At 36.3% G+C, this 12,076-nt stretch overlaps 1 protein-coding gene across 10 annotated transcripts in view; it reads left to right on the top strand.

The window, feature by feature from the left end:
- Window positions 1-2,183: 2,183 nt before the first annotated feature.
- Window positions 2,184-12,076, top strand: part of LOC128031773 (echinoderm microtubule-associated protein-like 1) — a 37,234-nt gene continuing 27,341 nt past the window's right edge. For 7 of the 10 annotated variants that reach the window (XM_052620167.1, XM_052620168.1, XM_052620169.1 and 4 more), the window contains exon 1: window positions 2,184-2,596. In XM_052620167.1, coding sequence (XP_052476127.1) covers window positions 2,455-2,596 — 142 coding nt within the window. In that variant the 5' untranslated portion in view covers window positions 2,184-2,454. The remainder of the gene's footprint in view (window positions 2,597-12,076) is intronic. The other 3 variants (XM_052620177.1, XM_052620175.1, XM_052620176.1) reach the window with 1 other exon arrangement.

A 12,076-nucleotide genomic window follows, 5' to 3' on the forward strand; every position in this document is an offset into this window, starting at 1 on the left:
ATCTCCAATCTTCTCAATCTCCATTTGAATAGAGTAGTTCAGTTTCCAAAATGTTTTCTGTACTGCTAATGTTTTCACTATTAATTTTAAATGTGAGGCATGTCAGTACATAATTTTCCATTGTATTATTATTATTATTTTTTTTTACCACATCAGTTGTGCTTCGCCATCTGATGATTTGACACCAACAGCTAAGAATATAAATCATTATTGTATACACGCTTTGCTTATTTTTATTTTTTTTATTTTATTTGATTATTTATACAGTTTTGGCTTACTACATGAAGCAAAGTTTTTAGGTATAAAATAAAATAAATGCTATTTGGATCAAATAAAATAAATGCGATTTGGAAATGACTTAAACACACAAAGGTGAATGACAGAAGCTTGAAATTTCTCAAACCAGACTATTAATGTAAACTCAAAAAAATTATTGTAGGCTTGTTATCATGATTCAGGACAAGAAGAAAAAAAAATTGAGCACTTCATATTTTTATGCACTGGCCCAGAAATCCTTCATGAACATGCTAAACATTGCTTGTATTTAATTATGTTATAAAATAACAACTAGGCTAGGTATTAAATAAAATTGCAAATGGAATATGAAAACAATTAGCTGATAAAAGGTCCCTTTTTTAAGTTTTCAGAGAAAGAGACATATGGATGGCTGCCCTCTGGGGCTAATCCTCGGTTTGATCTTTAGTGGGACAGACAGAAGTGTTATTGTCAGCACTGTTATGGGGCCTAAGAATAAACACTATGATGCCAGATTCAAGTAGCACTGCTGGCCTCGGGTCAAGAGAAAGAAAGAGAGACACCAGTGGGACATGAAAATGTCGCATCATCCACCTCAGATCATTTACTTTTTTTAGGCTTCTGAGGAAAAGCCATGGCCAAATTGGACACAGAACCCCTAGAAATCCAATTTAACACAGAGCTTTCTTCCACTTGCCATTATTTGATGTTGGGGGATGGGGTCAAGAGGATGATCTTTAAAGAGGCTCTTGCAGCTTTTCTGTTCTTTTCTTCTTCTTTTTTTCATTTTGACTGTGTTTTGTCTGTTTGAAGACACGTAAATATAGGCCATGTTGTAATTTGTATGCATATTACACCGAATGTGCCTGCCTCTTGAATAATTTAAAAAGGTTTTCTCTTGTGACGACCCACTGTCAAAACTGAGATACACTCTCATTCTCTTTCTTCCAACCTTGGTTTCTCTTTGATGGTCTTCCAGACTGCTTTGTCTGTCTGAAGGCAGATAAGGCTTGAATAGTCAGTGTTTAGCTCAGATTTTTACTCCAAAAGCTTGTGTGGATTATGGAATAAAGGGTGGAAAGTGAGGTCATGTATTGTGTCTCATATGTGGAAAAGTCCCCAAAAGCCTTCCTCCTCATGTGGGAAGCACTGCTTTATTTCTTTACTGTCTGCAATGCTGGGGTAACTAACTACAAGTTTTAAGTAATGCGACAGCAGATTTTTTAAAGTATAGCAGTGTAGCTATTTTTGTCTGATTATTGTAGTGTAGCGTGACAAAACTCTAGAGTATGTCACTATTTTTGCTTTGCCATTTCAGGAATTTTTATTTTTTACATGTATTCATATAAATAACATACATTTTAAATTGTTATAATATTTCACAGTACTACTATTTTTACAGTATTTTTTTTATCAAATAAATACAGCCTTGCTGTCTATAAGACACTTATTTCAAAAACATTTTATAAAATCTTACTGACCCCAAAATTTTGAATGATATGGTTGGTTTTGTTTATGATTGTTTTGTTTAAAATGTGTTACACAGTACAACGTCTTTCCTGCTTCTGTGAAACGTGGAAGCTTAGATTTAGCCTCACCCGCCCACAAACAACACAGTCATAATCCTCTTTACTCCAGTTTAAGTACAACATCTCTAAAGAGTGAAAACAAACACAAATACCCTAAATCAATAATAGCCCTTTGCCAACTCTAAATATCGATTCTCACCAACTTGTTCCTATTTTAAGACAACTCTAAAGCATTAAAGTCGTTTTTTTCTAGCTTATTTTTTTTCCAGTAGTGTTTCCTACAGCATCAGAGTGGAGTCAGCTGGAGGGGGAGGGTTTATGTTTTGAGAGAGGCTCCGCCCCTCGTACGCCGATTGGTCCGTTCTTCACTGTCAGATCAGGACTCGCAGACAAGCTCAGCGGAGTGTCCTCGACATCACACAAACACTCGCACACACTCCTCCTCTGAGAGCTCGAGCCCTGGACTGGCATATTTATCTTTTGGAGGTCTCACACAGGAAAACAGCACAGAGAGAAAAAGTGCAAGAAGACCTACATTTGAGAACTTCAGAACTTTTCTTTTTTTTGGAATTCTATTCATAGAGAGCGTCTGAGTTAGCGTGACTTGGTGAATGGGTTGTCATGGTGAATGACACTGGCAGGCTGACCCTTGAAGAAGACTGGATGTTGAATGGACAGAGAGCTGCAGTGGACAGCCAGTGAAAGAAACGGAGTTTTCGGAGAAAGGGAAGAAGGGAGGAAGAGAATGGAGGACGGCTTCTCCTGCTACAGCAGTCTCTATGACACCTCCTCACTGCTGCAGTTCTGCAACGGTAAACTCATCACGTTTTCTGTCTTTAGTCTAAGAGCTTGTCCTTTTTATGATCCACATCTCCTCCTGTACAGGTAAACATGTTGCCTCAGCTGGACGGTGGCACCTCAGGTGCTACACTTAACCTCTATGACCTTTTTGAGTCCCTTAACTTTGACAAAGTTTTTAATTCCTCTTGGCTGGGATGGATCAGTTTGAAACGAATGATAGTAATTGACAGTTTTCTTACAGGCTTCTCGCTGATATTCTCTCGAAACAAGTATATCTAGAAGGAAATCTCACACGTTATGTTATTCCGGTTCTTAAAGTGTTTAGGTACCTGACGCATATTTGTCATTCCTGAGACTGAAGGTGTTTGGTGCTGTTTTCAGACTGACGTGTTCAATGCAGGGAAAAATCTCTTACACCTTTATTACATCAGACCGTTTTTTTCACTGAAAATGAAACTCAAGACCTTTCCGACAAGCTAAAGAATGAGGATGTCAGTTTTGATTTGTTGGGTTGTTGTCCTTTTTGAGGGCGTTTTTGTTGTTCTGCCATCCTGATTGCGATCTGTAGTCATGTGTGTGTATGCTGGCTGGTGCTTCAAGGCTTTTGGGTGAGGGCTGATGATAAAAGAGGAAAAGAAGAGAGGAGGATGAGGTGGTTATTAAGGGATTTCCTTGTTCCAGGATGAATAAATGTGCATGTCACTGTTCTGTCAAACACCATTAATCTCTTGCATTAAGGAACCTCATATGATGTCTGAAGATCTCCCTGCTCTTTTGTACAATGTGATGCTGTGCTTTTGCATGAGTTTCAACAGTGCATGTTTTATTGAACTGTAGTTTAACCCTTTATTAGTGAGGGTTTATTTCAATCTTTTTGACAAGTAACACATTAAAATAATGACAACATCTTGTAGCAGAAAGACTGAAATAGTATAGTCTATTCTTCTACTGTAAATCAACATTCTCTCTTTTATAATTATGTTTGTTCTAGACATGCACAGTATATTTGTATCATATTATAGTGTTATCAGTTAGAGATTTTATAATTTATCAGTGGATACAGTATGCACATATGCTGAAATTTGAAATTTAATTGCATGCTTATTTAAAATAAATATTTTTTTATAATGAATCATTTTATTGTGTTGTTTCCTTATAACAATAATAATAATTATTATTATTGAATATTAATTTTATAATAATAATTTTTAACAATTCTTAAATATTGTAAATCTGTATATTTTGATGCCTAAATTCACTTTCAAATGCATTTAAAGCATTTGGTTTCAGTTTTAAAGATTGGTTTCAGTTTTAAGTATTTAATTTGAATGCTGACCATTTATCTGTTATCAGCCAAAACATGAACATAACTATCAGCTTATCAGTATCGGCCAGAGTTTTAATATTGGTGTGTATCCCTAGTTTGTTCACTCATTAATCTCCTTTAAAGTTCATATTGCGATTTGAAAATACAACATTAGAGTCATATTTGTTTCTGGGTCATGTGACATGACAAGCTGTATATCTATCATGTGAGCGCCTGGGTGGCTAATGTGTTCCTCAGAGGTTTCTGACTTGTGTTTACACTGAAGTTATGATATCATTGTGCGGTGGCGACACCATAAAACACTGTGTGATCTTCTCTTTCTTCATCTTGGCAGACATGTAGCCTATACGAAGTCTTCCATTCAGCATTTAAGAGCCCTTTAATCTGCTCAAGGCCTCATTCATCAGTTACACTCCTAAACATCTTGTTTTACAAGTTCTTAAATGTAAAAAGACAATCTCTTTTCTTTTCTGCATTCACTCTGTTCGGCTGAGTGAGTATGAGAGCTGCTGTGATGGCTGGCCTGTATTCTGGCTTGTTAGGCCAGCATAGGACTGTGGGTAATTGAATGAGGATGTGCTGGAGAGCGCTGCGGTGAGGTCATCTGGCAGTACAGTGCTCAGCCAAAGCTCTGGATCTGCTATGAAGTCATTTTTTTCTTAAATGCTTCACGAGTTACTGATCAGCCAATCACACTAATTTAGGGATACTGGGTCAGCAAACTAATTTATTAGGCAGATTCTATAGGCCTTACACCTTCATTTAAAGTGTTGCCAACCTCAGACTCATCTGCTTGTAGTTTTCTTAAGAAAAGATAGACTCTTAAAGGGATAGTTCAGCCAAAATGTATATTATAAAGGCTTAAGGTTAGATGATGAGAAAATGATGATGGTAATGTTTTGGCTGAATGAAAAGAGTCATTTAAAGGTCAATCTTAAAGGCTTAGTTCGCTCAAAAAATGAAAGTTCATATTCTGTTCACTATGGCATTCCATAAAAGATATTTTAAAAAATGTCTTTATTAGTCAGTGCGGGTTCTAAATTATTTTCAGTCCACTTTAGCTTTGTACCAACAAAAACTGTTGAAACATTCAAAATATCTTTGTTTGTGCTCCACAAAAGAAATAAAGTCATACAAATTTGGAACAACATGAAGGTGAATAAATAATGAATTTTTTTTTTGATTGAAGTAATCCTTTAAGACTGAACTTTAAATCATCTCATGCCCTCAGATTAAGACATTTCATCAAACAAACAAGAAAAAAATACAAAATAAAACATAAAAATGTTCATACAATAAAAGCCAGTGGAATCTAATATTGTTTTGGCCCCCTACCTTCATTGTATTGACAAACACTCGAAACATTCAAAATATCTTCTTTTGTGCTCCAGGTTTGGAAAGACATGAGGGTAAGTGACGTGAAGAGATTTCATTTTTTAGTGATTGACTGTTACATGATTGTTTTCATTCAGCCAAAATGTGACCATCATCTTTATCATTTACTGAAGAGAAAATATCCTCATGTCCTTACTCAAATTAAACATTGGCAGTGAGTTCTGGCGAAGGGAGGAATGGGTTATCTGGTGTTGTGGCATCTAAACGTCTACCAGACGGCTCAATCTTTCTGACTGCTGTTGTCTCATTCAGCTGCAGTTGCCAGGGAAGTGTTCTTGGCACTTGGCTCTCACTTCTTATTGGCTGTCCTTTGAGCCACTGATGGATGCATGTGCAACAGGATTAGGATTAAAGACCTGCTCACGTTACCGACCAAACCAGACAAGAAAACTGAAAGTGAGTGAGAATGAAAGCCATGAACAAAAGCTTCCACTTGCCTCTAAACTTGACCTCTCCACAACCTTAGCAGCAAAAGGTTAAAATTCTAATGCAATTCATAAGAGCCAATTGGGAAGACATCATTTATTCGTAATCTTCTCAATGACCGTACAATGCTGTCACTTGAATTTGGAGGTAAATATTGATATACAGAATATAACTCTTCCAGGAATGCTGATTTGTTCAAAGCTAGACATCGATTTCATTTAGTATTATGGATCTTGTGCTGTTTTTTATTGAGCTGGCTCTCATAAAAAAAAAAGCATACTGAGGGATAAATCTCGTCTACCGTTAAATGGGTGATATTGACATGGCTGTTGTTTGTCTGTTATGGCAGACCCCAGATGACTTGCTTTGGCTCTTTATCTGGCACTCTGTCCCATTACGTTACTGATAACAATTCTGAAACCATCATCTGCACTGGCCTTCTATCTGAGACGACCAAAGCTATTATGTTCTCTCTCTCTCTCTCTATAACATTTTGTATTATCAATGTAAAAAATGTTTGTGTTGCCTACTATTTCTGTGGAATCCATGATACATTTTTCTACAGTTATTTTGATGAATAGAAAGTTCAGAAGAAGACCAATTATTTGAAGTGAATTTTGTAACATGTAAAAGGCCTTAATGTCACTTTTGATTGATCTAATGCTCATGTTTTTTGCTAATGCTTTTCATAATAGTTACTTGTAAATTGTGATGATCTTACCACAACATGTGACTATTTTTAATTGTTATATCACATGCTTCCGCAATTTCCAGAATAACAGATTAACACTCATGAAACTTTATTGTGATTTACCAAAAGGTGTTTTTCCTGGACATACTGCATTTTGCCTTTTAGTCACAAGCAGTGCAGCGTTCAAGGTTTCAGTGACATATCTGAAGCACACGTCCTGCTGAAGGCATAGTATTGTGCTATTTTAGTACATTATGGAGGTTTTTGGAATATTCCACTTGCTCATTCACTCTCAAGGGCTTCCAAAACAAAGGGGCTTTTGTGGGGGTGTCAAGCAGACAGGATTATTCAAATTTTGCTTCAAAATATGCTAATGCTTTGCGATGGTAAAACATGGTGCATGTCTTTCATATGTGTTGTGTGGACAAGAATAAGTCCAACCAAAAGGCTTTCTGGGATTTTATATTTGAATTTTTCAGTATTGTTTGAGCAAAAAATTTTTGTACCACTGCGAAATCACAAGTGAGAGTCATGGCAAGCCTTTCCCCATGTTCTTTTGTTCAGAACAGATTATGCATGGAGGCAGAAGCATGTAAATATCGGGTAAATGCTCACAGCGGAGAGTTATTATAGTATTTTTATATACTATTATAATATTTATAAGCACTTTTATTTTTTTTTAATATTTTCTGTTTGTTTTAGTAATTTTAGCCTATGTGTTTGTCATTTTTATCATTTTTTGTTTTTTTTTTATATTTCTATTTAGCTTTATTTTATTTCAGTATGTCAGCTTTTTCTTTGTATTGTATTTTGCTTATTTTTTTCATCTAAAAACTATGTTTTATTTCAATTCAATTAAGGAAATAAACTATTACAGTATATATAGTAAATTTGTTATATTCAAGTTTTATTAATTGAGTTTTTTTTTTTTAAATATATAGAAAGCTTTTTTTTATTTAGTTTTTAGAAATCTTAGTACTTGTTTTTCAGTAAGTTGCTAAGACAACATTTCTAGTTTTTAATTTGTCATCTAAAATATATTGTTTCAGTTAAGGAAATAGATTTAATAGTTAAGTTTAGTAAGAGTTTTAGTTAACAATAGCAACACTGACACGCTTTCTCTTTTCCATCAGCTCAGTTGTGCTGCACAGGGGCTTGACATATGATTTTCCGCATGTAACATCCAGTGTCGTTACCGCACAGCATCGGCAAACCCACCCAAAGAACAACACTTCAGTTTATTTAAACCACCAACCCACCCACTGTTCTGGGCCATTTGTTTAGTGTACACAATGCCCTGGGTTCTGAAGGAGAAGAAAGCCCAGGCTTTCACACACGCTGAAAAGAGCATTGTGTCAGGAGCAGGAAAGCAGAGCCAGCCATGAGTTAATGTTGCCCTACTTTTCTCCTGCTCTGTGAGTCAGACCCTCTGCGACTCCTTCAAATCCTCAGTCTCCACTCCTCCTTCCCTGCCTCGTTTGCCACCAGAGCTCCCCGCCGCTTGTGCCATTTCTCAGGAGAGCATGAGTCAGCACAACCCGCAGTTTCTGCTGTACTCCAGCGTGCCTTTTCCAGGTCGGTTTTGTCTTCTCATCTCTATGGTGACTGTGCTGGACTGAGAGGGTCTGCCATAAAGGGTGGGTCCCATGAACAGACGCCCTGGCTGATTAAACATGGAGATAAGTGTTTTGTTGTTTAGAGAGTTGTGTGTGCCGTTCTTCACTGTGGTTGACCTGTGACTGAACGAGTGAGCTTTTTTCATTGATTAGTCTGTCGAAGTGGAGTTCGAGGAGCATGTGGGTGGGGTGAGTAGCATGACATGATGTGTAGCTTCACTTTTGCAGCACTGAGTCCTTTAGAGTGTTCTTTAAATTGTCTAAAAGTGCGTTTTGTTGTTCTCTTGACATGCTAAAATGCACAATATTAGTTTAAAGCACTTTTGAAATGGCAATTTGTGTTTTTAAAAGAATAATTTACCCTATCTCTAATCATTTATTTTTTTGTTTACTTTACAGTTATCTCTTTAAAATTATTAAAAGGAAATTGTTTAATTAATATCATTATTTATTCATCCTTGTGTCATTCCGAACTTATATGATTATTTTATTTTAGCTTCTGTAAATCATAAATGGAGACATGTCCAAGAATGCTCCTGCTGCTCTTGAAAGTGAGTAGTGACCAAGGGATGCTAAGCTCAAAAACGACAAAAATAAAATTAAAGCAATCCATATGATTTATACACTATATTCCAAGTCTTCTGAAGCCATACAGTAAATGTCAGAGAATTGAGGGAGAACTGACCTTTTAATAAAAAGTTACAATATAGCTCAATACTTCAGCATGCATGCAGTCAGTTGATCAAAAGTGACAGTAAACAGAACTTTAATGATACAAAAAGATTTCTATTTCATATAAATGCTGTTGTACAAATGCTTTTGTACTTTTTATTAATGAAAGAATCCTGAAAAAATTTATCAAAGTTTAAATCATGTAACACGGAAGACGGGAGTAATGGCTGCTAAAAATTTATCTTTGACATCACAGGAATAATTAAGGTTTTAAAATATATGCAAATAGAAAATACTTATTTTGATCCACACAATTTTTACAATATTATTATTTTACTGTATTGTTGGTCAAATAGATGAAGCCTTGTTGAGCAGGAGGCACCCCCCTCAAAAAACACAATTTGAACAGTTTTATATATTAGAATGTGAAAATAATCAGTTCATTCATGAAATTTAAATAGAAATAATTCATTCTTTAAAATATCTCGATCAGACTGATATTATTAATCAGCTGATATTTGGCCAAGATCTCATTTGGTCAAGATCCTACTGACAACTTTGCTTATTGACTTTTTACATTTTTATTTGTGTAAATATATAGAGTTATTTTGTTTACAACACATTTCTGCTCGTTTTGCTCATATTTCTTGAATAATGCATTTAAACCTTTATAATATTATTGCTAGCAAGCAATTAAAACATTGAACAGTTAAACCACATCTCTGGCCAGCAACTCATTTGTAGGACAAAAACATTTGCCAGTTTTGATCCCATAACAACACAACAGGCTCTGTTTTCAGTAGTCTCATGAGCCCATATATCAGAGCGTGTTAGGCCTGTGCACTTTCTCCCAGAGCACAGGGATAACTGCTGATCAGGATCGGCTCAGTTTCCCTTTAATCCTCTCTTAGCCCGACCACTTCCTGTATCCTAACAGCGAGGCTTGGGGCTAGAGCTCTGTTGTCCCTAAAATACCCCTCTTGTTGTTTTCTTGCCAGTGAGCAGGGTGGTGGGGGTGGAAAACACCCTCCTCTGTGGTTCATATAAAGTTGTTTTCTCTGCCTCCCTGGCTGCCTGGAGGAGATTAACAGGGAACAACGGGCATCTCCGCATCACTTGTCACTGACTGGTGTCTCTCTGTGGGGATGGAGGCTGGTGGGATTAATGAACACACACGTAAACACACATATAGCATGTCTTACACATGCAGCATGCTGACAACTTTTTCATAGTAAGGAGTGCATGAGAGGGAAGGAGAAAGATAAGATGTACACTAATATCCCATCAAGCAGTTTGGCAAACCCTCTCCTCTATTGTCCTCATTTTATAATTCCATTGTCCTTTCATTAGTGGTGTTTGCTAAGGGACTGTTCACACCGGATATGTTCTTTGATCGTTCTTTGATCTGTCTGTCTTTTTAAATTCACAATGTGATGGAAGTAGCGACAGAAGGATAGTGTATTGTGATGTGCATCCAAGTGAATTGGATTATCAGGAAAGAAATAAAAATATGTAGTATGAAAGTCCATTAGTTGTTGATTGAAAGGAGGAAGGTCTCATTATGAACTTGCAGTCAGATATATATATATATATATATATATATATATATATATATATATATAGTACAAAAATATAAATTATTATTATTATTTCTTTAGTAAATTGTTAATAAATCCTTCAGTTCTTGATCTTCAGTTTCACTGGAAGATCAAGTTATGACATTTGTATTTAAACAATATCAATGAAAAAAGAAACATGCATTGTTGAATCATTCACTACATTCAACAAATTTAATTTAGAAAATGGTTTGAATTTTCATTTGATGCCTTTAAATATGCATTAGAGGGTGATCTTCAACCATTGTGATGTGCCTCTATTTTTTTTACATCTTGCGCCATGAGTAACGCTTTTTTAAAGACATTGTCTCAAGTTAAAATAAGTTTGACTTTCAATACAACTGGAGCCTGTTTTGTTTTTCTGTGCTGAGTCTAGCTGTTTCTGAATGCAAGAACCACCCAGAATGACTAAGCAACCACATAACAACATGTAAAAAACACTTATACCAGTAACTGCATAGCAACACACTAACAACATCCTAGCAACTGCATAGCAACAAGTTCAAAACTTCAGAACACCATAGCAACACCATGGCAAGTGCATAACTCTAACACACTCATAATACCCTAGCAACCGCATGGCAACATAGTAACAACTGCAACTGCAACACTCCAAAAAACACTCTAGCAACCACATAGCAACACATTAAAAACACTTAAGGTGGTGATACACGGGGAAACTTTTTTAACAATGTTGCCATCAACAGGCAACCAGAGCCCACCACTGACCAAAAGTATCCAGACCCGTGTATCATCACCGTTATCTTAACAACGGTATGCTAAAAACACTCACAAAACTTTAGGAAACACATAGCTTCTTGCTGGCAGCCAACCACAACACCCTAGATTTGTGGTGATAAGACTAAGTCACTAAACTCCACTGGCATTTACTATTCAGAAAATGTAAAAATCAAGTCAGTATTGTTAAACTGTAAAGATTAAGCCTCAATTATAAAACACAGGATTTTAAATCAGAATTGTAGAAGACATCTGCTTTAATAGGTTGATTACAGCTTTACCTGAAGGTAGATTTTGCTGATGTAAGTTGGATTGAATCTCTGGCTCTCATTGGGACAGTTTGGCACTGCTCATCACCTCTTCCCTGCTTTCTCTCTTTCTCCTGCTCTTTTCATGCCAGAGGTCACAGGTGAGGTCTTTGGGATGATCTCATGCGTCTATTTTTACCTCCCAAGTCCTGTTTGCTAAAGGCCATCTTTTTTCCTTATTATATACCTGTAATGTTGCAAATAGCTTGGCATCATACTGTTCTCTTGCTTCATTCTGGGCTTTGCTGGATTTTATAACAGTGCAGCCACTTTCTTTGAATCACTTACACTGTGAGACAGAGCACCGTTTTACTATCGCCAGAGTTTCCAGATGGGTGCTCAACGAACTGACCTTGGATCTGTGAACTCAGGTCGCAAAAACAAAGTGGTTGGGAAAACAGGCGGTTGTAATCCTCTTAAAGAACAAACTCACTTTCTCTCAAAGATCCTCCCTGTGTCTCTCAGCATGAACTCTTTATGTAAGAGGCCAGTCTCAGTGGCCAGATTGCTGATGAGAATCGTTTGTGAAAAGCTCTAGGAGGATTCACTTGAGGAATTTTCACTAGAAGGATGCATTTTGTTAATAGCACTGTCACAAAAACTGGTGAGCTGCCCCACATGGCAAATATATATATATTTTAATATTTCAACATATTTCCAAAAACACAATATGCAGTGTTGTTTATATTTTATTTGACATAT

Source organism: Carassius gibelio, chromosome A17, assembly GCF_023724105.1.
Source record: "Carassius gibelio isolate Cgi1373 ecotype wild population from Czech Republic chromosome A17, carGib1.2-hapl.c, whole genome shotgun sequence".
Classification (NCBI taxonomy): Eukaryota; Metazoa; Chordata; class Actinopteri; order Cypriniformes; family Cyprinidae; genus Carassius; species Carassius gibelio.